The 27717-nt window shown below is 36.2% G+C and overlaps 1 protein-coding gene across 2 annotated transcripts; it reads right to left on the reverse strand.

Moving 5' to 3' along the window:
- Positions 1-67: 67 nt before the first annotated feature.
- Positions 68-26307, reverse strand: LOC113708933 (tobamovirus multiplication protein 1). Of its 2 annotated transcripts, XM_027231663.2 has the most exons (13): positions 25717-26306; positions 21691-21741; positions 18870-18903; positions 17784-17870; positions 17639-17690; positions 10953-11124; positions 10727-10822; positions 9802-9862; positions 8701-8765; positions 8324-8398; positions 8156-8231; positions 5952-6115; positions 68-393 (listed from the first exon to the last, which is right to left on the reverse strand). In XM_027231663.2, the coding sequence occupies exons 1-13, from the start codon at positions 25819-25821 to the stop codon at positions 370-372; spliced, it is 1062 nt and encodes a 353-aa protein (XP_027087464.1). In that variant the 5' UTR covers positions 25822-26306; the 3' UTR covers positions 68-369. The 2 variants fall into 2 exon arrangements, with proteins under 2 accessions (XP_027087464.1, XP_071921083.1); XM_072064982.1 differs by lacking the exon at positions 10727-10822 and having other exon boundaries at positions 25717-26307.
- Between the last annotated feature and the right edge of the window lie 1410 nt (positions 26308-27717).

Below are 27717 nucleotides of genomic sequence, written 5' to 3' on the forward strand. Positions count from 1 at the left end.
AGAAAGCGACCAATCAATCAAACTAAAGTATGCACCCAACACCAGCATAACATTTGCTCGAAACACGTTTAAACGTAAACTTTTAATGGTCATTGATAAGAAAATTAAAATCGCATTTACACAGGAAGACAATTCCTTTGCATATTCACAATAAACCTATCTCTATAATGGCCCTCTATGTTCTGTTGCTATTTACAGAAGCCTAAAGTTGTCAAAGCTATGGCATCGGCAGTCTTACGGCTGCACTCCGAGTGCCTAGGATGGGATGTCACTAAGGCCACCTATTCATCCAATACTAGCATGATAAGCCGCTCCTCTCGGCAAGTAGAACTCCTTGGATGGCGCCTTCTTTTCTAGATGTAATTGCAATCATATAGGGCTTGCTCTTGATACCTGCAATTGCAAAAATTGATTCAGTAAGCTCTATGTGGTTAATAAATTTATAAAAATTGTCAACAAAAAGACTGTGGTTAGCCAGATGTACTGACTTTTCAATGCATTGTCTTTTCCTTATTTTACCTTGGGGCAGGCATTAAGAGAAATGACAACAATCACTTCATATGACAAACTCTACAGTGTGCACTATAATGAAATGAATTTGCTTTAATTTCCCCCACTTTCTTCGCCTACCCTTCCCCCATCTAATTGTCCCCCGCAATGTGTTTGCAATTGACAATGTACATATTGTTTTCAACACTCTAGAGACTAATTTCCATAAAAAATTTGTAATGGAAATTGCACTGTATTCATGAAAACCCAACAGGCCAACCCATTTAATCTAGTCAATTTTCAACACCTATTACTTAACAATATTGATATTTTCCAAGCCATCAACATGTGAACTCAAGAAAATTAAAAAGACAAAATGTTCATCAGAATCCTTAGATGTACTTATGGTTCCTCTTCATAAATGCCATTTATGGCCTTTACTAAAAGGAAGAAAAGGAGAACAAGGGACAAGATAACAGTGACGTATACTTTAGGAACTACAAGACGAATCAGAACAATCCTACCATTTGAAAGAGGTTACATGCAACTGAAAGTATAGATAGACTAATCACCCAAATCTGATACAAACTTTTAATCTTCCCCTCGCCCAAATCCCCTACCAGACCCCAATCTGCTAGGCCAGGGGCTTGAACCCCTGACCTAGCGGATAGGGAGGACCTTGAAGGCCCTCCCCTGGCCAGGAATTCAGGTAATTTAAGAACTCAGTACATCAAGCTTAAAGTTTCACAAATCTGAACAACTTCCAAATCAAATGAAGCATAAGCCTCAAGCTCAAGAAAGCTAGTCCAACAACTATGGTTTTATGTACTCAATAATCAACAGCCCCTGTATTTGGTTAAGAATAAAAGATAAACATTAATTAGATCAGTTGAAAAACATTCTTGAAAGTATTATTAACAATTTGCACGGGAAGAAACACTTGCCTAGAACTATCAAACGCTTTACTTAGAAGAAAGCAACATTAACTAAATTCCAGGATATGGGGGAAAAAAGTTGCTAACAATCTCTCAATTATATTAAATTTGATTCTTGGTGCCACCAAGTGGTAAATGCTTGTTACAGATCAAAAAGGCTGTATAATATCTTAGACAAGATCTTTGTTTCCTACAAGATACCAATCCAAGGTACAACAAGCTCAACCATGGGTATCACATTTTACAAGGAGGAATACCATCGCTATTAAGTCTGGTAGAGCTATACTAGCAGTTCTTGATCAATAAGTTATGTTTCAGTAATGATGTCTATTACCAGGAACTCTCCCAATCGATATGCATGAAAGATGCTTCTAAAATTTGCTCAGAAGAATTTGTGCAATCGGTGGCAGAAAACACTTTAGGGGGTGCACAAAGGGTGTTAATCAATTCACCAAAAGATTGGCATGCATAATCTCATACTCATGAATCCTTGTAAATGCCTCCAACCAGCTCCTGTGGGAGGCCATTTTCTGGCAGGATTGATACCCATGCTATTATATTCTGTCCGCTTGCATGGCTGGACAAGTGTAACACATAAGTGCGGATCTTGTACTATCATAAACCAAATGGGGCCACCCTACTTTCCACACATTTACCGAGCTAGCAGTAAAAATGAACAGGTCATAGTTTCAGCCCCTATATCCATTTACTAAATGCACTTTCAGTTCTTCTAGCCTAACGTTAAATTTCCTAGAAGAGTAAAATTAACTATTTTAAACAAAGTCCTGAGGTGTTTACATCATATTTTACTTTAGGTTATAATGAAGCAGAACAAATCAGCCAAATGATCAATAAGACCCATATTATCCTTTCAAACTTTTATTGCAGCAGAAAAAGACCTATATTATCTTTTGGGTGAAGAGACACTTTCAGATGCAATGACCATGTAAACTTCTTAGGTTGGATTTCTTCTCCAGCTTGAAGTTTCCTCTCACAAATGCGGGCCTTGAGAACTCTGGTCAAGCTATGCATCAAGCAGGAATTCAAGCATAAGCAAGTGAAGCCCAGAGAGATCACAGTAAGTATAAGAACATGGAGCACCTGTTGGGTCCTAAATGAATCAGGTCATCCAATCCTTTGCGGGCTTCATCATCTCTTTTTCATGAATAGAAAAGCAGAAGAGAACCCAGGAAGATCCACGATATGAAAACCATAGCCACAATAAGGAAAACAAACCAAATCTAAATCTAATATTCCTTACATCATGGGTGTCAATATGCCCTAAGGTTTCCTTCGATAAACTTCCTGATTGGTTCAGTAGAACATCCAAGAAATTGCCTTCTGGAATCCATATTTGCTGACAAGGCATATAATTGAGACTAAAAATCAAGGGGACAAAATAGACTCAAAAAAGGAATGATGCATGAAATTTTTACAGTAAAATGTCTACAGCTAATGGGGAAAATAAAAAAATTTCTTATGTCAAATTGTCATCTAGAGAATAGTAATTAATAGTTCATCGACATCCAACAAAAAGTTACAGTTTTTTGAATTCATCTCCGCAGCAGCCCTGCATTATGTTCAAGGAAGGAAAAAGAATTCCTCGACATTGGCAGTGAATGGAGAGCCACGACCTCTTACACTGCCAGGGGCAGATGCATATTACACCCGTTGGGAGAACGTGCCCCCAGTGGCCAATTAAAAAAATGTCCATTTTAGACATGGATTCTTGAAAATGTTTTGTTTGTGACCCCACTGATTTAACTGAAAAAAGAATTATATGTACAAGTGATATTATAGTAATATGACAGCAATTGTTGATAAAACAAACAAAAAAAGGTGATTAGACTTTATTTTACAAGTATATTAGCTCAAAGAATTGTACTCCATTCATGGGATTCTACAAAAAAAATTCTCAAAATTTCACTACTTTTACTTTATTAGTCATTAAATTTTGAAAAAAAAATTCATAAATGAAAATTTATCATGTCACTTTATATTATGCTAATGTAAATGCATGTATGATTGTTACTTGCTATATGAACATTTTTTTTCCAACTCATATCATCCTATTGGCTGTGGAAAGCTAACGCTGGACTCCCTTTTTCGACAATGTGAAAACACAATTACACCATTTTATCTTAACAAGTTGAGAGAACATAGAATGGTTATAATAGAGATTAGAATAGCAGAATTCTTGTTTATTACATAATTTAGAAAAGTGTCATCTATACATGCATGCTGTGCAATTTCAGTTCCTTTGTCTAGCTGTGTCCCACTGATGGCAAATCCCAGCTCTGCCACTGTTCAAAGCTATTGGTCTCCAAACCAAGCCCATAGCATCTAATGAGAAAGAACAGGTTTAAACTTTATTCATGTACTGAATCAATTCTAGCTCTAACAAGTTTCATCACAGATCATGAAATCTTGGTGTTCCTCATGAAGGGGTTTGCTTTGAAACCATCTTCCTTGCAACCATCCCCTTAGCAGCATTTGCAAGTTATCCACCAGGATCTTTGGCACTCATTTATATTGTCCAGACATAAATAAAAGGAAGACAAGCTGACACATGTTCCTATGGTGGCCAAGCATAGTCTTTTTGTGTGCTAGGTAGCACCACAACCTTATTGGTAGAGATATACTATATATATATATATATATTGCCTTTGCTTTATCTGAAACTATTTCCCATGCAAGGCAGCCAATTATTCATCCACGGTTTGTTTAGAAAAGGGATTTGTAAGTATCAATTAATGAAACTTTTTCATGATGCAATGGCCTGGTTATAAACAACTTAAAATCAGCTGAGAATTTTTTCTTCTCAATTTTTTTAAAATTCATTTTAAAGCCACAAGCAGTTTTGATCTGGTGCCTTTTAAGCTTTTTAGCTTATTTTATGTTTGAAAAAGCTGATTTGAGATGCAGCACCAGAGGTTCTTTTGAAAGTAGCTTTTAGCTTTTCAAAATATGCAAAACAAGAACATTTGAACAAGAACATACTTTAAATATTATTATTTATCAGATTCTTAGCAATCACATCTGAATAATCAATTTTGGAAAAGTAGGTTTTAGAAGAAGCCCAATATATATATTTTTTTTTAAAAAGGTGTTAACCCAAAACTAAGAACAATCGGAGATCTTGCAGCATCAAAATATTCGTCAAATCATAAAAGGGCTGCCTCAGAGCTAAGGAAGAAAGAGAGAGAGATTACTAACAAACAGATCTGAAAAGGCTGAATAGTATGACAGATTCCTTGGCCTTAGGAATCTGAAGTAACAAATATGAAATCCAGTCTCTAGCCAAACTTGCTTTCTAAGATATACAAAAAGCAACTAATAGATAAGAATCATAGGCTGATGAACAGAGAAATAAACAAGGAGAAAAGATGTTCACAGAGCAGGATACTCTCTTGACTTGATGTTAGCTAATTTAAGAAAAAATTGCATCTTGTCAAATCCACACCCAAAATATAACTATATCTTATCACTAGATAACTATTTACTAATGTGTCAAACTAAGAACAAAGGACTCCTCAAAACCACTAGCAGAATGGACAGAAACCAAGAAAAGACAAACTTCTCCCTCCCAAACAATTGTACTGAACCTGTTGAGAGTCAGTGGTAAACTGCCATTAGTTTAGACTGCCATTAGTTTAGACTCCATCCATCAGAGTTTCAATCAACAATTGCCTGTGCATACAGTTTGACCAATGTGACAAAAGGCAAGTCATCCAGGATCAGTTAAGTAGATCCATACTGCTGGAAGAAAGTTAGCAACCTTGTTCGCTAGGTTGCTGTCTGGTGCAAGTTTCTTTTAGCTGCTCATGATTAACAATTGTCACAGGAATCAGTCACTTAGGTGTCCGCTTCAAATTTAATGCATCTAATCTTTTCATGCAGGGAGTCAAAAGAAGGCAACTGATTATTTCTTAATGTGAATCTTTTGAAGGTAGGACAGATAGGATTTATTATTCGCATTCAATTATAGCTTGGCAGATGTACCATGGGTTTATCCTGAAGAAGTTCCATGACTCTGGTAGGAGCAAGCATTGCAAGCTCTTAACCAATGTGCACAGTTCATGATGGACTTACTTAATACATGTATAAGGATCATTTAGTTAGTGGTTGTGCTACTTGGATAAAGTAGAGCTATCATCTTTTCCATCTGCAGTATCTTTGGTATTAGGTAGACAAATACTCCAAGAAACAGGAAAGGACTAGTTTGTGATCTTTACTTGGCTGATAGGATAGTTTGCCCTCAATTCCTGAATCTTCTCATTCTCTATCCATGTATACTTTTTCTTTTCTTAATCTGGAAGAACAGAGTCTTTGAAACATGATACATTCAGTAGATACTCTGTGTCATGTTTGTTGACTGAATGGAGGGAAATGGCAAATTGAAACTTGAATCATATAGGATCAAAGATCAAATATAGAGACAGATAGATACTCCCCATGCAAATGCTACTCGTCAAGAACATCAATAGCATCACAAAAATTTGCAAATGAAATAAAAGAGGTGCTAACCTGATTCTGCAAACTGGCTGTCGTCGTCCAGCGCTGGGGATGCACTGTTACTGAGCTATCACTAATGAAAGCAATTGTTCTTGATTCTTGCTCTCTATTAATTACAAGCGGAGCTGGTAACTCTCTCATCATCCACAATAAAAATGCAGACGGTATAGATGAACCTGCAGTCACTAACATATCAATTTGGACTCCAGTCATTTGTTCGGGAAAAATAAGTGGGAAAAAAGTTGCACACTTAATGCAACAAATTACTGTCATTCCTTCACTAGGGCTAGGCATCAGCAATAGATTTGCAACCGACTCACTTTTTTCCAAGAAGATATATCATCAACTGGAGGACGACTACTACTCATTCATCTCGTTAAACTAAGAGCAGTTCTTCCAGATAAGGTAATAAGAAGAAACTCTAGCTGAAAAGCTATGCTCTTAAAGGGTCATCTCAAAAAAAAAATTTTCCCTTCCAAATCAACTAAAGGTACCATGTGTCGATAATTTGACAACATATATGTATTGGAGTTTGTGTGCAACAAGAGATTAGACTGAAACTCATAGCCTTAAACATGAACTTAGGAGCAGACTCTGCATACTAACGTGCAAAAACTCTTTAATCAGGGTGTTCAGTTAATATCTTATTAAAAATGAATGCTTCCCCAGAATTTTGAGTGCATTAACTAACCAAAATAACAGCTAATACAACAAATGGGAATAAACTCTTGGAGTTATGAGGAAAGATACCAACAAGCAACCTGCATTATCTTGATGGAATCACCATATAAAATTTAAAACATACACATCAGATACCACTGGCACACATTAGAAATGTAGCCCTAGATTGCATGTTATCATGTCAAATTCAGCTCACCAACTTCGTTTTTCATATGTGCGGTTTCCCATCAATGAATCCCTATATTATTTTCTGAAACTTGACTCTTCAGATAATACAAAAATCAGGATATCAGACAAATAAGAAAGAAATTTTGTGTTTGTAAGATATTTCTGTAAACTGCCCATTAGTCAAACATTCAGATTTGTTGACTCGAAAATTTGTAAAAACCCTGACTTAATTTCTGCAGATAAACAAACTAAAATTGCCAGTTGTGCTCAGTCAACGAGCAATAGGTTTATGAAACTCACTAGGAAACTGCCCATAGTTGAAAGATTCAACTAGTCTTTCTCCAACATTCACCACCAAAACTTCATTGATCAGTTAGTTTTTGAAGCTGCTGAGTTCCCACTTATCCTAACTTAGTTCTATCACTCTTTGCACTTCTTGTGAGAAATTGCATAATCTGCTAACTGAAGCGTATAAAATAATTCATTGGTGTGCTCCACACCCACAACCACCGTAGTTTATCTCTCTAACCAACAAACACAACAGAAGTTCGAGAAGATTACTGCACAAGGTAATATCAGTACTAATTGAAGTCAACCTAGTCCAAATTCACATCCCAGCCTAATGTAAAAGTCAAGTGTTACCAAACTATGAGCACAGAGTAAGTTTAGATTCTAGCGCAGCTTTGTCCAAGCACATTAATAATCAGATGTTGTACTATCATGCTGAATTGGAAAGCCAGGGCCTAGTGCAGCTAAGTCGAGGAGGTGAAATACATAAAGAGGCATCCAAGTTCTTCCAACAGAATCATGCATTGGAGCTCCTCACCAAAATTCAGCCAATTCTATTTGGCTACTTCACTTCTAACAGAAAATAGGAAGTAGTTTTTCCAAGTTGATATTTCAAGCAATGAAATATTTTAGAACCAAATATTGAAAATTTACAGTATACACAGGAGTTAAATATTTTAAGGTGTGGAAAGCTCATATGTCTATGACAACGCATGCATGCAGACTATCTATATTCATCATAAGAATCTATTCCTAATTAACTAGTTTAGATGACATCAAGTGCACTTTAAGGGCTTCAGAGCATGGGGAAACTGGAAAGTAATTCTGCTAAAGGGATATGTCTACAGTAAAGACCAATATTTGTTAGTCAATGTGTGTGTGTGTATGTGTATTCTTGGGCACCTGTTAGTCGATATATGAATACTAGTGTGTTTTTTCACGGGCTATTTTGAATCAGAATTTTAATCCCTAAAATAATTTATTGAGAAGTGCTTATAAATGAGGTAAAAGAATTACTGTACTTTTTTCAATAAGGAAAAACAAAATATAAAAGCATAGTTTAAAGAAGCTACAAGTACCTAAAAAGTAATAGAAAACCAGAAGAACAGAGGTATAAATGCCCCTAATTGTCTCTTGATTCCAGTTGTAAAGAAGCTGCAATAATGGCAATGTTGATGCTTAGAGATACATCAATAAATCAAAACAGAAACCAAAGAAATCATTCAAGAAACCAGTATAGAACCTACAGGTATATTTGTAAATAGTGCAACGAGAGCGTATGAAGTAAAGCATACAACAGAGACAATAGCCAGTCCAGCAACCTGCACCCAGCAGAATATTACTTAAGACGGTTAAAATAAAAAAGTCAAAGATTAACAAAAGGAAAAAAAAAATCTCTGAGATCAGTAGAAGTATACATGTAAAGAAAACAATTCATCATTTATGGCCCTAATGGCTTATAGACTAGTGAAAGAATTAAAAGACAGTTCATTTTGCTCCCAAGTCCAAACAGCAAGTATTACATAGTAGGTCAAGAAGACATCATCTAAAGTATGAGAAAAAAAGCAAGGTTATCAGCTAATTTATGAACACAGTTTGCACTGTAGGATGATGAAGCAAATACCTTCCATTTCTCTGAAGCGACTCTTTCAGATCTAACTTTGCTCATTTTCAGGAACAATACAAGGCCTGAGTAGGAAATTTATTTGGTCAAAATTTTTAGATAATACTTGCACAGCCATAAGCACGTTTCTTTGCATATGTGATTATTATAATAAATGTGCCATTTCATAACTATTTTAGCCCAAGGCAGTGGAACAGAAATTCAGATGGTTCAGCATAAAATATTCTCTAGGCTCTCACAAAGCTTTTCAACTATGGAGCCAATAAGTATCATTTTATGTCTATCCCGTTCTCTGATTCTTTAAGCCTATAATACAATGAGTTAAAAGAGTATACTCATGATAATTTCCTATTCCGGAGGTATAATTTTAGCTATTGTTATATAAACAAAATAAACAAGTCCGATCGAGCCATAGACACAAGCTACTAGATGTTAGAATGAAGGAGCTCCCCCTTTCTCAAACTGCAATATCTAGTTTACAGATGTACACTATAGCTCAATTTTCTTCACACGGACTCACAAGTATCTAAGACTGACGCATGCAGGTATAGAGGAAGCCTACAAGAACATAGAAACCAAGTGCATACTCGAAAAGACATCAACCCAAATGAAGGCTGAGGAAATACTTGGAAGTGAGTTAAAAGCCAACATGAGATTACATCCCAACCATCTTCAGTATCAGAAATTTACAATTTCACTTGCATTTGAAATTGTCAGGGTAATTAGTTTCTCATTTATGTTCAAGTAAACTACCTAAAAAAATAAAGTAATTCAGTCACTATTTATGAAACACAAATAGATAGATAAATAAATGTAAGAAACAAAAGACCATTAGCTGCTTATTGTGTAACCTGACATAAAACTATTAGAGATACAATCACTGAATTATCTTAGTTTACTCTAATCCATATTTAAAATCATTGTTAGAGGGACAATTGGGTCGTTGACAATAATCATATAGATGAAATGACAAATCTCTAATGCCTGACAATCAAGCACATTGCATGCCACTAGCAAAATGTAATGGAAACCAATCAAACCAACTCAGATATTGTGAAATGACTAAATAAGACAGAGTTAGTCTAAATAATGACAACCAACCATAACATGCCAATGCTCCTCCAAGGGAAAAAACTGCAACAGCGAAAAGATCTACATAGACCTGCATTACAACTAATATCACCATCATGACTCAGGAATTAGAGAGAGAGAGAGAGAGAGAGAGAGATATGTATATACAAGCGCTTTGCACACAAGCACACCTGTAAAATTACTCAACAATTACAGACAGGCACAGTCATGATATTTACCCAGCCTATGGAATACTCCTAAGCTATTACAACCCTACATCCATTTTTCAACAAGTGTTTCATTTCAACAGTCAAACACTTCCTGTGCAAACCTTCTCAGACTAGTATTTTGTTGACAGATTATTATGGCACATAAAAATTGCATTAGAATATTCAAGAGTTGTACTTTTTCAAAAAATCAACATACATGAGCAGCATGAAAAGGCACCAAAGATAGAAAGGAGGAGGAAGTTGATACAACACTAAGAAATACAGTTGAAAGAAGGAGCTCTGCAAAAATGTATTGCACACTGCAAACAACATATAACTACAGAAAATGTAACCTGACTATCAAATTACTTCTCCCTAAAATGTAGGCTGGTGTACATATGATTCATTTGACCTCCATCAGGTGAACAATATTCTGCTTTGTTATTGTCTCCATTAGTTTTTGGGGGGTGAGTCGGGAGGAGTTGGAAGGGTAATATAGAGTATAAAATATGATCTTATAGCAGTGTAGTGATATAAGGATACTTTGCAATGCATTATTTCCTAGAACCTCCACTGCACCATTGGAATGTAACCAAGATTCACAAAGAATAACAGATATTCTTTCACCTTCATGATTCGGTGACATGGTCAGACATATGATCATTAGATCTAGAGTTCCCAGTCAAATCAAGCAATCACCAATAACAAGAATAAAAGTAAAGAAAAAGGCATATGCACATCCATACCCGAGCAACCACGGATGAATTTAAAGAATTTTTGCCCTTCCCAATCCATATTAGGACAGCAGATACAGCCATTAGTGCAAAAATTAGCACAATGACCTGAGGAACAGTGTTTCAAATGAATCAACAGCATAAATACACAGAAACAAGATGCGTTAATTATAATGCACGAGATAAATGATAGGAAATAGATAATACATGCATAGAAGAATATTTTTCCTCAATGTACCAGAATCACAATTTTTTGGTGGCTACCAACATGAACTGCTCGAAAAGAGCAACATTTTCTCCCACTATGAACAGCTGCATTTTCTTTATTCATCTTTTCCAACAGAGCTTCCCGTGGATTGTATCCATCATCTTCGTCATCCTCGTCATTAGACTGGTGGCATAGGTCAACCCTGGCAAATCATCCGAATAAGAAACACATAACTATTGTAGAAAGAATATGAAATCAAAGCAGAATGCTGACCAATTTCCAGTTGTAAAGGTAATAAAGTTTTTGCTATATATTTAAGATTGAGATATGATTGCAGGCTGAATGAACGGAGTATGGTAATTCAACTTATCATTAACAAGATCAATAATAGTACTAGGGCTGCAAACAAGCCGAATTGAGTCAAGATTTGGCCTAATCAGGCCAAGCTTGAACCAATTTGACTAGGCTCAAACTCGAACTTGTACTTATCTAGATCCCAATGTAAAACTCAAGCTCAAGCTCAAACTCCAGTTTGAGCCTAATTGAGAAGAGTTTGAGCCTAATTATGCTCAAACAAGAAAAACAATTGTAATATTTTTTTAAAATGGATAAACAAGACACTTTAATAAATAATAAAATTATTGGAGATGTACAAGTAATTTCACTACTAATAATAATTTGTTAACATATATAGAATCAAGACACCCTGACAAGCCCACAAACTGAGTATATCTATACTAGCTTGACTTGACAACTCGCTAAGTAGGCTTGAGCTTGAGCTCAAGCACAGTAAAACCAAGCTGGCTCGCAAAAAACCTGAGCTTGATTGGAGCTCTGATGGAGCCACCTTGATTAACTTGCAGCCCTAAATAATACATGAGATCTTTAGAATATTTCCAGTTCACAATTAGGAGAAAATAAACCTATGTTCACAACTTGTACCACAGAAGCATTTCAATACAAACTATATGCAAATAACACCACTTGACCTGATTGTAACATCGGCATTATTGTAGGAATTGTGAATGAGTAATCTTAGGAGATAAATTAGTGGAGGAAATCAGGGTGAATGTAGGAATCTTGAATGAGTAATCTTAGGAGATATTTTAGGTAAATTAGTGGAGGAAATCAGGGTGAATAAGCTGTCTCCAAAATTAAGGGAATTAGATGTAGACTTTCCTTGTTTAGAGTACCAGAAAATTGTATATATAGATTAGAATGAATTGTAGGAAGATACAGAATTAATAAAATCTCTTTGATTCTTTTCCAACATGGTATCAGAGCCTGTCTAGGGTTCTGGGAAAAATACCACCTTTGCTTCTTGTCAATTCCAGCCTTAATTGCTGGTTCCTTTCTTATTCTCTCCAGCCTCCATTGCTGTTCCTTTTACTATACATTTTTTTTTTATTCAATCATGGCGGATGCTACATCCTCAACGCGGCAATTGTCTTCAACTGTGGAAGAAGAACAAAGTGCACGGAACACAACAGAGCTTCAAAACATCCAGGCAGCATATAGACTGAATGGAAAAAATTATTTGAAGTGGTCTCAATTAGTTCGAACATTCCTGAAAGGAAAAGGAAAGTTGAGTCATCTATTGCAAATAGCACCGGATAGTGAAACGGCGGGATTTGAAGCATGGGAACAAGAGGATTCAATGATCATGTCTTGGTTATGGAATTCCATGATTCCTGAAATCAGCGATACATGTATGTTTCTTCCTACAGCAAAGGCAATTTGGCATGCCCTTCATCAGACATATTCCAAGGTTAATGATGCAGCTCTTATCTATGACATCAAGACCAAGACAACTGGAGCAAAACAAGGGACAAAAACAGTGACGGAATATGCCAATTTTCTGCAAAACCAGTGGCAGGAACTGGATTATTACAGGACACTTGATTTGAACTGTAGCAAATGTGCAGTGTTTATCAAGAAGTTCATAGAAAGAGATCGAGTTTATGATTTTTTGGCTGGCCTAAACTCTGAATTCGATCTTGTACGAATTCAAATTCTGGGCAGGCCAGAATTTCCCTCTTTAACAGAAGCAATATCCCAGGTACGTCGAGAAAAAAGTCGCAGGGGTATTATGTTAGAGCTACCTTCAATAGAAAATTCAGCCCTTTAAGTTCCAAACCTCAGCGGTTGGTATTGAACAAGGTTGCTGCGGACAAGACCAATCAAACAAGTGGCCAGAAGAATCGCGAGGAGTTGTGGTGCACATACTGCAAGAAACCACGACACACCATAGATCAATGCTGGAAACTACCTGGGAAACCACCCACTCGTGAATGGAGACAGAAAGGTGGCCAGCAAAGGCAGGCTCATATGTCGGTTCAAGATCCAACTCAAGTGCTTGGAGGGTTTAGTATGGAGGAAATTGAGAAGCTTAAAAGTATGTTAGAGACAGTTGACAAACCAGCAACTAACAACTCTCAATTAAGGAATCCGGGTATGTGTTCATTGACACTTTCAGGTAAGGCTCTAGTCTCTTTTGCGTTTAGTGTTTTAGGCAATGAGCTTAGGAATGTCTGGATTCTTGACTCTGGTGCTACGGACCATATGACTCATATTTCAAATAAATTCAAAACCTATAACCCCTGTCCTAGCAATAGAAAGATTGTTGTTGCAGATGGTACTACAACCACTGTGGCAGGTATCGGAGATGTCCAAGTTACTCCAAATTTGATTCTTAAAAATGTTCTTCATGTTCCTCAATTATCTACAAATTTGGTTTCTGTAAAAAAACTTGCCAAAGATCTAGCTGGCTCTGTTATATTTGATGAATCCTGTTGTGACTTCCAGGACCGGGGCTCGGGGAAAAGGATTGGACTAGCTAAGGAGCATGATGGACTCTATTACTTGGATACATCAAGTCAACCAGAATTTAGTAAATCTGCCCTGTCCACATTGTCTTCATCCTCCAATAAGGATGTCATCTGGTTACATCATAGACGTCTAGGTCATGTGACTTTTCCTGCACTAAAAATAATGTTTCCCTCCTTGTTCAAGGGATTTGATGTTCAGTCTTTTCATTGTGATATTTGTGAGTATGCCAAACACACTCGTGTACCATTTCCTATCAGTAATAAACGATGATCTTCTCCTTTCTTTTTAATCCATAGTGATATTTGGGGGCCATCAACTATTCCAAACATCTCAGGGTCTAAGTGGTTTGTCACATTTATCGATGACTGCACAAGAGTCTCTTGGATCTATTTACTCAAAAATAAGTCTGATTTGAGTCATATTTTCCCTGTTTTTCATGCAATGATTCAAAATCAATTTGGCATCAAGATAAAACACTTTCGTTCAGATAATGCTCGTGATTATTTCAATCAAACCTTGAGTCCGTTTTTCCAAAAAGAAGGAATCATACATGAATCATTCTGTATTACCACTCCACAACAAAATGGAGTGGCAGAACGGAAAAACCGACATCTTCTTGAGTGCACTAGAGCCTTACTATTTGAACAAAGTGTGCCAAAAGCATATTGGGGAGAAGCTGTACTCACATCAACTTATGTCATAAATAGAATTCCTTCCAGGGTCATGGGGTTTCAAAGTCCACTAGAGAATCTATCCAAATTCTACCCCGATATTCGATCTTCCTTTAATCTCACTCCTCGAGTTTTTGGATGTACTTCCTTTGTTCATGTCCATAGTCATAATCGTGGGAAGTTAGATCATCGTGCTCTTAAGTGTGTTTTCGTGGGGTACTCATCTACTCAAAAGGGTTACAAATGTTATCATCCACCCACTAGAAAACTCTATGTCTCGGCAGATGTTACATTTGTTGAAAAAAAGCCCTATTTTATCACTCCTTATCTTCAGGGGGAGTTAGATACACTTGAAGATAAGGCGTTAAAATTTCCCTCTTTAGAGTTGTCCACATCTGAGTCATCCAAATCTGAATTCCAAGAGTCAATTCTTCAATCTGATGTGGTAGAAGAAAAAAAGGAAGATCGTAAAATCTATGACTGGTTCCGGTTTGACTAAGTGTATGCAAGGAAAGGAGATCCCATCGTGGTTACAAGGCAAGAACAATCCTCTAAACCAAGCTCCGGGAATGAGGTAACAATGAGTGAATCAAATCTGAATTTTACACCACCGACCGACCATTCTTCCAGCTCTAAATCACCTTGTCCTGAGCCTCTTAGCCCTGACCAGGACCTACATCTACCTATTGCTGTAAGGAAAAAACCCCGAGAATGCACCAAAAGACCACTATACCCATTGTCTCACTTTGTGTCTTTTGAGAAGTTTTCCCCAAGCCATCAAAGCTTTCTTTCCACCTTAAACACAGTCTCTATTCCTAGCTCATTGTCTGAAGCATTATCAAAGAAAGAATGGAGAATTGCTATGGAAGTAGAAATGGATGCATTAGAGAAGAATGGGACTTGGGAATTAGTTGATTTACCAAAGAACAAGAAAGTAGTGGGCTGTAAGTGGGTGTATGCAGTAAAGTTTAAAGCAGATGGGTCCCTAGAGCGCTACAAGGCAAGGTTAGTCGCGAAAGGATACACACAGACATATGGAGTAGATTATCGGGAAATGTTTGCTCCGGTAGCAAAGATGAATACAGTAAGAATTCTGCTATCCTTGGCTGTTAATTTTGATTGGGAATTACAGCAGTACGATGTGAAGAATGCTTTTCTTCATGGAGAGTTAGAAGAGGAGATTTACATGAGCATTCCACCGGGATTCAGTGGGGTTGACAAGAACAAGGTTTGTCAGTTAAAAAAGGCATTATATGGGCTGAAACAATCCCTACGTGCTTGGTTTGGACGATTTGCCAAGGTAATGATAGCTAATGGTTACAAGCAAAGTCAAGGAGATCATACCCTGTTCATCAAGCATTCAGCCTTCGGGGGAGTTACTGTTTTGATTGTATACGTAGATGATATTATAGTGACAGGAAACGATGAAGTAGAGAAGAAAACTTTGAAGTGGTGCCTAGCAAGGAATTTGAAATAAAGGATTTAGGAAAATTGAAGTATTTTCTGGGAATTGAAGTGGCTCGATCAAGGCAGGGAATTTTTATTTCTCAACAGAAGTATGTTATGGATCTGCTCAAGGAAACAGGCATGACAGCGAGCAAGCCAGTTGGAACTCCCATTGAGCAGAATCACAAATTAAGTGAGGCTCATGGAGATACAGCAGTGGAAAAGAGAGATGTACCAAAGACTTGTTGGGAAACTCATTTATCTCGCACATACTAGGCCAGATATAGCTTACTCAGTTAGTGCTATTAGTCAGTTTATGCATGATCCTAGAGCAGTTTATCGAGTGCTTCATTACTTAAAGGCACATCCAGGGAAGGGAATTTTATTCAAAAAAGGTCCTGAAATTGATCTGGCAGTTTACACAGATGCAGACTTTGCAGGGTCTCCAGTCGACAGACGATCAACTTCGGGATATTGTACATTTCTTGGAGGAAACTTAATATCCTGGAGAAGCAAGAAACAAAGTGTGGTAGCAAGGTCAAACGCTGAAGCCGAGTTCAGGGCTATGGCAGCAGGGGTATGTGAATTATTGTGGGTTAAAATTAACCTAGAAGACTTGAGGATTCAATGGAGCAAACCGATGAAGCTATACTGTGATAACAAATCTGCTATAAGTATAGCTCACAACCCAGTGCAACATGATCGGACGAAGCACATAGAGATAGACAGGCACTTTATTAAAGAGAAGCTAGAAAGTGGACTAATTTGTACTCCGTATGTTCCGACAGGACTTCAACTTGCAGATGTGATGACAAAGGGACTGTGTAGCAACATGTTTCATGAGAGTGTTGTCAAGCTGGGAATGGAAGATCTGTATTCACCAGCTTGAGGGGGAGTGTAGGAATTGTGAATGAGTAATCTTAGGAAATAAATTAGTGGAGGAAATCAGGGTGAATGTAGGAATCTTGAATGAGTAATCTTAGGAGATATTTTAGGTAAATTAGTGGAGGAAATCAGGGTGAATAAGCTGTCTCCAAAATTAAGGGAATTAGATGTAGACTTTCCTTGTTTAGTGTACCAGAAAATTGTATATATAGATTAGAATGAATTGTAGGAAGATACAGAATTAATAAAATCTCTTTGATTCTTTTCCAACAATTACTATTGTTCTTCTTAATTCTAACTTACCAGGCTAGTCGTTTTCTTTTACATGTCTCAAATGGACGCTTCTACCTGATTAATATCCTCTCAACTACAAATGAAAGCTTGAACAATTTGATCACACCCCACATACATACTTCCAGCTGACACTTGCACCATATCTATGTAGCATCTCTCTCGTCGGCATACTAAACACTTAAGATAATCATGTCAGGTTCAAAATAGATTGTAATATCCAAATATTGGGAATAAGAAAGTCTATGACGACAATTCCAGACTGCAGATCCTTCAAAGTGAAATAATGATGCAAGAAAAGTATCATAAACCAACAAAGCGATAGTCACGCAGATCAAAAGTCAGAGTGGAAAACACTTATCCCCAAATTATTGAGTGATCAGAACACATACTAAAGAAATCATGAGTTCTTCTAATTTCTATGTGATGAATGATAAAGCCTAACTGCTAAGGGTGGATTTTTATCTTTATTTCACAAAATCTACAGGTGAACTTCATAGTATGAGGAAGCTAGAACTGCCAATTTGAAGTACATATTAAAGATAGCTTCACAAGAAAACTTCTTCAAAATCCTGTAAGTAAAGAGAAACTTACCAGAATGAAAGAAGCAGAAGAAATGCAGCCAAAAATATAATTTGAGGGCAAGCTGCAGATGAGAATTTGTAGTTTAGCTGGCTGCTATGATCTTATCTTGAGCACCTCATAAAGTACAGGTAAAGAAAAGAGGCAATTCACCTACCCATAGTGATGAAACCACATGAATCTGACCAGCAAGCCCAATCCTTGCAAGCAGCAACAAGAGTCAATACAATGTAAACAAAACAACCTGCCAGTCGGTAACAAGGTCACATTAGCCTCAAAAAGAAGATACCCATTGAAACCACTATATTATATGCAAAGAAAGATCATATCAAGATTTATATGAACCTGTTTTTGGTAGAATCATCAATATGACAAAAGTTTTTTTTTAAAAAAAAGGCCTTATACTAATAGATTCTACAATCTAAATGGATCAACCAATCTAGTTAAATATCTAAAGCTATAAACTATGCAAAAATTTTCTCCAACTTTCTGTTGTACTTGATTCTAAACTCTCACCACTAGAACCCTTGCAATATAATTACTATCCCTCACCAATGACTTTCCCTCATTTTTCTCTGCTTCCACTATCCTCAGGATGATTTTGTGGAACACGTCAACTTCTGAAACCTCACAATGAAAAAACTAAAAGTACATGCCCATTACATCAGTTCTTTGTACATTGAAGAGTAAAAGCAAAAGCTACAGAGCAAATGCTCTAAAATATTTTGACTAGTTGTTAGAGTTGTGGTCGGTGTTATCAGTATCTTTTAACTTCATACTGTAAACCACTTTTAATAAAGTGGAACCATTAATACTGTCAAGCACAAATGCCAAGATTATTTTCCAATTATTTCTTAATTCAGGGAAAATACATAAAGCCAACAGCTTGTACATGTTTTCTGACTTATTCCCAGGCTCTCAAATAAGAAGAGTAAAATCTTGTATCCTGAAAAAAAATTGCTGGATATAGACTATATTTTGGCAATTCTTATAACAAGTGGCATACAAAATTAGTTAAGTGCAATTTATATTTGTGTTCAAAGATTACCAACACCTGAAAGTAGCAACAAGGACACACAAGCAAATTGGTATTAAACAAGTGAACACATTTACAATACGAGAATGTAAATCAGTTACGACTTTTGTCAAAAAATGCAATAAGTCAATATTCAAAAAAAAATGAAAAAGAAGAACATACTACGCTGTAAACCAAAGGCATCTAAATAGAACCATTGCTCCTTACCTGCATTAGAGGACCCAATCATTAGATGAAAAACCTGCAATTGAACATTGACTTTCTTTAGACATGGCCTAAATATTCAAGGAGAAAGCAATACAAGCAAAGAAACAATAGGTAGAACCACATAAGTCCATCGTCCACAACGAATACACAAGTGCACAACTGGGACTTAATAAGTTCATTGAAGGCATGGTCTCTTTATGATGCTTAAGTTTTTAAATTTAGTAATTCACTATAACACCACAGCAGCAAGCAATGGTCTTTGAAGTCAACGTGTACCAACAACCATTATAAAAGTATGCACATTTTGGGCCTATTCAAGAAGAATTAAACCACACAGAAGGAAAATGTAAAAGATTCTTTTACTAAAAAATCACACTCCTCTAACAGGTCAACTATTACAAGATGCAGTACAACAAATGCATATTAACCCCTGACATAAATGATATTATAAGCAGACTCTGTTTAGGATCAATTTATTTGTTTCTTAATTTTTTAATTTTTTATTCTGAAAATATAACAATTTTGCAAAAAAAAAAAAAAGGCTTCACTTTCAATTTAGCAATTTACTTGCATTCTTTCTTTAAGAAGATTCTCTAACTTGTAAATGGTACTTTAACCGTGTCGAACAAATGAGTCAAATCTATAAATGCGTCTTTGTGGAAACTTTTGATGCACTTTACCGAAGAAGCTTTATTAATAAAACCCCATAATACAAAAGGCAACCATAACAACTATGGAAAATAGTCAATGAAACCCATCTTTTGATGCCATGAAACTTATAACAGTTATCTTTTAGTTTGGCAAGTATCACAAAATTTTAAGTTGCAAAAATTTTGGATATCGATCATCTCAGATGGTTAAGGAAATACCAAGATGCATTCTGTATATAGTTCTTAACATTAAGCACTAATGATGGTAGTCAACCAGTGATACATTTCAGATGAAGAAATGCTCATAACATATCACCTTGAGTTGCTCCTTGAAATATGCCAATTAATACCAAAATTTTAGGTCCATGGCCAAATATTGGAAGTTGGTAAAATAAAGGGTTAACAAGACCAATGGTCCCTCACATATGACTGATGTGAAATTTTGGTCCCTCAGAATCAAAATGATCGATTTTAGTTTCTAACAATTAAAAAATGATCACTTTTGGTCCCTTGTTACCTTTCCGGCCAAATTTTTGTCAGAATATATCACGAGCCAGTCACGTGATTAGTTTTTTAAGGACAAATTTGACCACTCAATTAATATTGCCCATTTCTTTCCTAATCCACCATTTCTCTCCATTATTCACCAAATGCCAAACTAGTTAAAATGACGTAGTTTTGATAAAACTCCATTTTCTCTATTCTTTCTTTCTTTTTCCTTTTTCTATCATCTTCTTCCTTCCATTTTCTTACAACGCTCACATGAGCTGCCATAGTGCATTTCAGCAGCGGCACCACCGCAGACCACCATCTTCTGTTCACAATTTGTCTCAAATTTTTACTCCCCACTTGGTTTTTTGCATAAATTCCGATTCCAACATTATTTTTTGCAAAAATTGTACAAAAAGTGGTCAAAATGGCCAAAAATAGTTGTGATTTCTTTTCATTTCTTTTGTCAAAACAATGCAAAAACTCATTGAATTTTTTTTGCAAAATGACCCAGATGAAATACACAGCATCAATAACTCAAATCAGCCATGTAAACCTCAAGAATCAACAAAGTGAAAAAAAATCTTTTTTTTTAACAAGTAATGCATAGCCATTAGGTTCAATAATTTGGAGATGATTACGTTAGAGCTTCTTGAGTGGGGCTTCGGATGTGATTGTAAACTAGTAACTTCCGTTGCTATATCAACCACATATGCTACCATGGGTTTGCTAAGGCTCTTCGAAATCTTTTAATTTTCAAGTCCTTTGAGAATAAGCCATCTGGATTTGCTCTGGTGGTGAGAAAAAATCATTTCTTCAAAGTTTTATTGAAAACGGGTGATGGTAGGGAAACCACCTTCACCTTGGCTTTTCCAGGTCCCTAGCAAGAAGGAGAGAAGTTGGACTACTAGATGTGACACCGCCTCGCCTCTGCTGCCCATATTTACATCGAGCCCTATTGAGCTTCGTTATTTAGTTACAACAAATCTTGATATTTTACAGAACACATTTCCATGATTTTTTAAAAATAGAGGGAGAAAGAAATATACTTATTTACAAGACCCATAAAATTGGGGGAAGAAGAGGAGAAAAGAGGGAAAAGGGAGGAGGTGGAGGCTGAGAAGTGAGAAAGAGGTCAAATGGCAGTGGTGGTGATGGTGGAAGTGGGAGTGATATGAGAAGATGATGGTAGAATAGGTAAATAAGTGATGTGGATTTAGATTTGTGAAATTAGGTTTTAGGTGGAGAATAATTTGAAAAAATGGTAGATTAAATGAAAAATTAGTTCAATATTAAATGAGTTGCCAAATTAGCCCTTAAAAAATTAATCACGTGATGGGTCCGTGACACATTCCGATAAAATTTCGCCAGAAAGGTGACGAGGGACCAAAAGTGATTGTTTTTCAATTGTTACGAACTAAAATTGATCATTTTGATTCTGAGGGACTAAAATTTCACATCAGTCATATGTGGGGCTATTGGTGCAATTTTCCCTAAAATAAACATAACATTTCACTTCGACAGGAAAATTAATTATTTGATTAAATGTCAACGAGTCATCAGGCCTGTTACTTCAACTTCTAATAATCTGAACAAGACTGATGATATGATACTCCAGATCCAGTTAAGATACCACTAAACAGAGGTAGATGAAGGTATAAAAGTAACTGTTGATTGCTTACTTTCTGACGAGTCCAGCCGATTCTCGAATTTCTTGAATGAATCCTCAATAACTGATACACAAAAAGGGAAAACAAAAATGAAGGAAACAACAGAGGCATGACTAAGCATATTAGTTGATAGTTATAACAAGGAACTAAACCAATAAATAATTCTAGTTTAAATCATGTTCATTTGCATCTAGACCCACTAAGTATATCAATAAAAATAGGCATAAAACTACTAAACATGGAGGAAGCTCCTTCAGCTTATAGCATCTCTAGAGAGCATTCTTACCATTCATAATCTTTGACAAGGAAATACTTGTCCTGCTTGGTCCTAATTGGTGCTATACAGAGGAAGTTATCCCTTAATGCTTCTTCACTGTCCAGAAGCAAGTGTGCATTGGGTGTTGGTTGTTCTCCTTCTAGTTACAAGGAATTATGTTTTACAAAATTTGGAGTATTTGAGATGCTATACTTTTTGGTGACAAGCTAGTAGAGCCCTGACTCTTTCCTCTTAATGTGAAAAAGGCAAAGGGCCATTTACACCTTTGTAGTACTTCATACTGCTCTACAATAGGATAACCCTACATTATTGGAATTGAGCAATCCAGCTGCTTCCATGTCACACAACTAGTATATAGAGTTAATAGCATTTAAATGAACATTTTGGAAGCTTGCTAGGATTTTTTCCGTGTAAAAGTAAAATATAGCTATCATATCTTGGGAAATGGAAATTGATTCCCACTGTCTGATCATTGGTCAAATGACCATATAAATGTCAGAGCCTTCTATAACAGTAGACATCATAGTCCATTTCATTCTATAACTCACATTCTGGCATGCAATTCCATTATGATTTGACCTTTAAATTCCCAAAACATTCTAGAAGCACAGTTATTGTATCTTGGGAAATGGAAATGATTACCTTGGACTGATCATTGGTCAAATGACCATATAAATATCAGAGCCTTGTATAATAGTAGACATCATGGTCCATTCCTTCTATATCTCGTATTCTGGCATGTAACCCCCTAATTACTTGACTTTTAAATTCCCAAAACATTATAGTAAGTTCTTCTGCACTGCATTTTCTCAAGATGATTAAGATTTTAAAATGATCCCTAAATCAGGAAGGCAAGTTAAAGGAAATTTTTTTAGTTTATAATATTTTACTTTTTGGTTCTAAAAGGTGAGGTTGCTCCAAAAGAGTGGGCAGAGGAAGAATTGCCTACAAGCTCCTAACTGTACAGCTGGCCCTTTAACATTGAAACTTAATCAAAATGCATGGATATTCACTTTGAATGTGGTTAAATGATGATTCAAAAGGTAAAGAGGGATCAAAAAACCTATAGGTATTTGCTTCATAAAAAGGACTAGTATCAGAAATAATAGTGCAAACATAGCATCAAGATGAGTTGCACAACAAACACTATTAACAAATGTTTCATCCAACAAGATAGCAGTTGGCCGCACTCCCAAGGCAATTGAAAATGTGTCTAAACAAATAGCTAATGTAGAAAAATGTTAATGCTCCGTAACTTTTCCTAGAGTAGAATTGAATAATAAACAACGTTGTTGTATTACGGTAAAATGAACTAAATAGCAGTTATAAAGCAGAACTTTCTTTTGACATCATATGTTTCAGAGTTTTCAAGGTTTTATTGATGTCAATTTCCCTGTATCTCTGTGCATGAGAATAGTAATGGCTTAAGGTTCTGACCGTGATACCCATCTTTAACAGCAACATGACTTAAACTGAAGTCCACAAATAACAATCCTACTAGAAATGACACTCATGAGTACAAGACAGACACTACGCCAACCACATGTATTGGGCATAATAATCAGTGCTTAAACTACCATGACACAAGTAGGTGGGCCATGAAATGTGTCTTGTGCATCAGCTTCTCTACCTGTATACACACTGGCCGGCAAAGCCAGCACTTACCCCAATTATCAATGTAAATTGCCAGCTAGGAGAAGTTGCTTATAGGTAAAGCATGAACTAGAGAAAAATGGTTCAAGAAACTTCAATATCCCAAGATATTAATGGCATGAAGACAAAATAAGAGTAGCTCAGGCTAATAATTGCATTAATGTAAAAATGAAGCTATTGATCTAAGGCAGTCCACCAGCAACAAATGTATATTATTAGGATTACAAGGGAATATAAAAGGAAGAGAAAAAAAAAACTCCAGGAATGTGGAAACGAAGGAAAAACAATCCCATTAGTGGTACTATTCAGATTCCTGACAGTTCCTTGGGAGCTAACACCAATGGAATCAGAAACAAATTGACGTCAAAATAAACTCACTGTGAAATTCCAATCGCTCCACAGTTCTCCTAACATCAATTTCTCCGTGTTCTCAATGCATGACAGTAGTAATGATGACTTAAACTGAAGCCAATACATGGCAATCCTACTGACAATGACACCCATGTGTACAAATGACAGACTCCGCAACAACCACATGTACTGGGCCCAATAATATCAGTGCTTGAACTACTATGACATGACAAGTGTGGGCCATGAAACGTGTCTTGTGCATCAGCTTCTATACCTGTATGCATACTAGCCGACAAATCCAGCACTTCGCCCGATTATCAATGTGAATTGCCACCTATGAGAACTTGCATTTGGGTAAAGCATGAACTAGAGGAAAAATAGTTCAAGCAACTTCAAATCCCAAGATATTAACGGCATCAAGACACAATAATAGTTTCTCAGGCTAATAATTGCACTAACCTAAAAGTGAAGCTATTGATGTAAGGCTTCTCTGCAGTCTTCTAAGTGCTCAACACATTACCACCAACAACAAATATATATTATTAGGATCATAAGGGAATAGAAAAGAAGAAAAAGAAATTCCAGGAATGCAGAAATGAAGCCAAAAAAATTTCCTTTTAGTGGCATAAACACAAATGTTCTGACTCCTGACAGTTCCTCAAAAGCTGGATCAATGGAAATCAGAAACAACTTGATATCAAAACAAACTTTCATCCTGAAATTCCAATCATTCCACAGTTTTCTTAACATCTTCACTGTCTTCTCAGTGTATTACAGCAGTAATGGCTTAGGCTTTTGATAGTAAAACCTATCTTGAACCAAATAATGACTTAAACTGAAACACAGACATGGCAATCCTACTGGCAATGACACTCTTGCAAGCACACAACAGACACTGCACCAATCACATGTGGGCACGACAATTTCAATGCTTAAACTGCTGTTACATGAAAAATGGCCCGTAAAACGTGTGTTGTGCAGCTTCTATACCTCAGCGTATATTAGCTGACAAATCCAGCTATTACCCCAATTATCAATGTAAATTGCCAGCTATCAAAAGATGCTTTTAGGTAAAGCATGAACTAGAAAATGATAATGCAAGGACTTAGTGTCTTCAGATATCAATTGCATCAACACCCAATCATAGCATCTCTGACTATTAGTTGCATTAATGGAAAAATGAAGCTAGTGATCTAAGGCTTCTCCTCCGTCTCCTAGCTTAAGTTTTAAACAGAGTCACTAATAACAAATTGTACATCATCAGGATCATACAAGAACAAAAAAGAAAACATAGGAATTGAAGGAACGGAGAAATGAAGGAACAAAATCCCATTAGGCATATACATTAACACATTTCAGATCCTTGACACTTCCTCAGGAGCTGCATTAATACAAATGAAAGACAATTTGATATCAAAATAAACTGACTCTGCAATTCCATTCCCATCCCTCAACTTGAAGCACATTTCTAATCCAAGGTGAAACTCACATCAGATTACAGTCACATTGCCACCTTATCCAACACAATCATACAAAAGAGTGCAGAAATCACCAATCATCCGAGTTTCAACTAAGTCACAAGAAAACTAAAACCCCACCATTCCAAGAACCTCAGTACAGCAGAGTCGACAATTCAACCATTTAAACAAAACCCAGAAACGAAAGCCAGTTACTAATCATCAATACCCCAATGTACATTTTCTCTTTTACACGTTGTCTAAAAGAAAGAAAAGGATAAGAAAGAAGTGAAACCTCACCTGAGTAAATGCAATTACAGCAAGAAGTCCATCAACAGAAAGCAATCCCACATAAACTCCGACCAAAGCATCTGGATAGCAACTTCCCACTACAAATTCAAACATTTTCCCCTCTCTCTATCCTATCAATCCCTATACCAATCACTATCTCTCTCTCTCATGCACTGAACCCTTCTATTTCTTCTGTCTATTGCAGACCTATATGGTATATATGCTATCTGACAGTATAAATACTAATACTACCAAAAAATGGTAAAAGGGGCTCTTGCAAACTTCGTAATAAGGCAAATTTAGACTGATAATAAGTATACAATATCGTTAAGAACTAAGTTGGGTGGGGTATGGAATGGTATGGCATGGAATGGAATCAAGGAAAGGGTATCTTCTTTAGCTGATGGTATCTTTGAATTTCAATTTGCAGCAGATCTGCAAGAGAGTATATCACTCTCTCTCCTTTTTCACTCGTTTTTCCTCTTCATAAAACAGAGAATTATTTGACATATACGAGTGTCTGTCTGGAGTTTGGCTCTTTTCGGAAAGTAAAAGAAAAACAATCGGATTTCGTCTCAGACTTTGACACGCGGGTGGCTTTCAAGCCTTGGTTTAGAGACATTTTATAGTATTAAATTTCCCGTTTTCTTTGCATTGACTGATGATTTTGTCTATGTCCGTTTCTCTGGCCCTTTGTACCACTGGACAAGAACAAGGTACAAGGCTTTTAGCCAATAGGGTTTTTCTTTCTTTCTTTCTTTTTTTTTTGCAATGACCAAAATGAAGCACATCGCACTTTATACGCAAAAGGACAAAATCAGATTTGCATACATTATGAATCATTGTGTATGCTTGAATAGGAAATTATTTATGATAAAAAAGGAAATTATTTGTAAAAATTATTTAACATAATATTATAGCACTTTTTATCACGTAATATGTATGAGATAAAAAATAGTTAGAATTATATAAAAATAGTTGACAAGTTGTGTTTATGATAATAGTAGAATAATATTTGGAAAAAAAATTCAAATCTTGGTATCTTAGATTTTAATATAAAGATTTTTTTTTAATCTGCAAACGAGTATAAGAATGCCATCATATGCCCAATCAAGATGTAGGAAATGAAGTTGTCTATCTTTTGTTTCTAAATTAGATGAATTGAGAAAGTAAAAAGTAGTACTAATTAACCATGAACTTAGAGCAAGTGATAAGCAAGTTGGTAATACCAACGGCAGGTCGCAAGTTCAACTCCTGCATGTGACACCTTAAAAAATTCTGATCCAAACATTCATCCCCGAGTAAGAGTCGGACTCTACGGACACTCCTCGAGCCAAACTCGGATTGATCTCACCTTAATTGTTTTAAGAAGGTATGCTAGAGCTAAGGTGAAGTACAAGAATTTTTCCACTGCATTTAAGTAGACCCAAAAGGCTGGATTGGCTAAGTATCAATTTTTTGTTCCCACTTGTACTTCTTTGACATTAGTGGATCGACTCAAAAGTATCAAAGTCTATTTAAAACTAGTAATAAGACATGAGCGTGGTCACATCAGCGACTTGTAGTAACGCAGCTGCACACAGGAGGGAAAGTCATTTCAACGAGTCACTGAATTGAAAGATGGCAATTCATGTGGAAAATTTTACATTACCGGCAACAAGACTAGACCTTAACTAATTTGATTGTGTTTGAATCCCATATTTCAATAGGCGATTTATACTAAAAGTGACTTTGCGCAGGATGAGTTTAAGGGTTGAATTTGGTCTCAAATAATATTAATTTCAAAAATATTTAACAAAAAATATTTGGGCATTACTTTGGATCCTGTTGGGATCCATAATAATGATTAAGAAGATTTTCATTTTTTTAGTTGCTTTTTAATTTTTTTGGGGGACCAAGCGGTCTGTCATCATCCATTTTATGGAAAGATTTGTAATTAGCTTTGATCATTCCCTGCAAGAAATGAAAAAAAGATAAGGTGCTAAAAATCTTTGCAATTTGGAGCATGTT

This window comes from Coffea arabica, chromosome 9c (assembly GCF_036785885.1).
Source record: "Coffea arabica cultivar ET-39 chromosome 9c, Coffea Arabica ET-39 HiFi, whole genome shotgun sequence".
Taxonomy (NCBI): Eukaryota; Viridiplantae; Streptophyta; class Magnoliopsida; order Gentianales; family Rubiaceae; genus Coffea; species Coffea arabica.

Bases quoted from the DNA above. Each gene is read 5' to 3' on its own strand.
- LOC113708933 (XM_027231663.2), bottom strand. From the start codon at position 25,821: ATGTTTGAATTTGTAGTGGGAAGTTGCTATCCAGATGCTTTGGTCGGA. The intron at 21,742-25,716 runs GTGAGGTTTCAC...TTTGTGTATCAG, and splicing joins CTGTAATTGCATTTACTCAG to TTATTGAGGATTCATTCAAG. The intron at 8,232-8,323 runs GTAGGTTCTATA...CCATTATTGCAG, and splicing joins CACTATTTACAAATATACCT to CTTCTTTACAACTGGAATCA.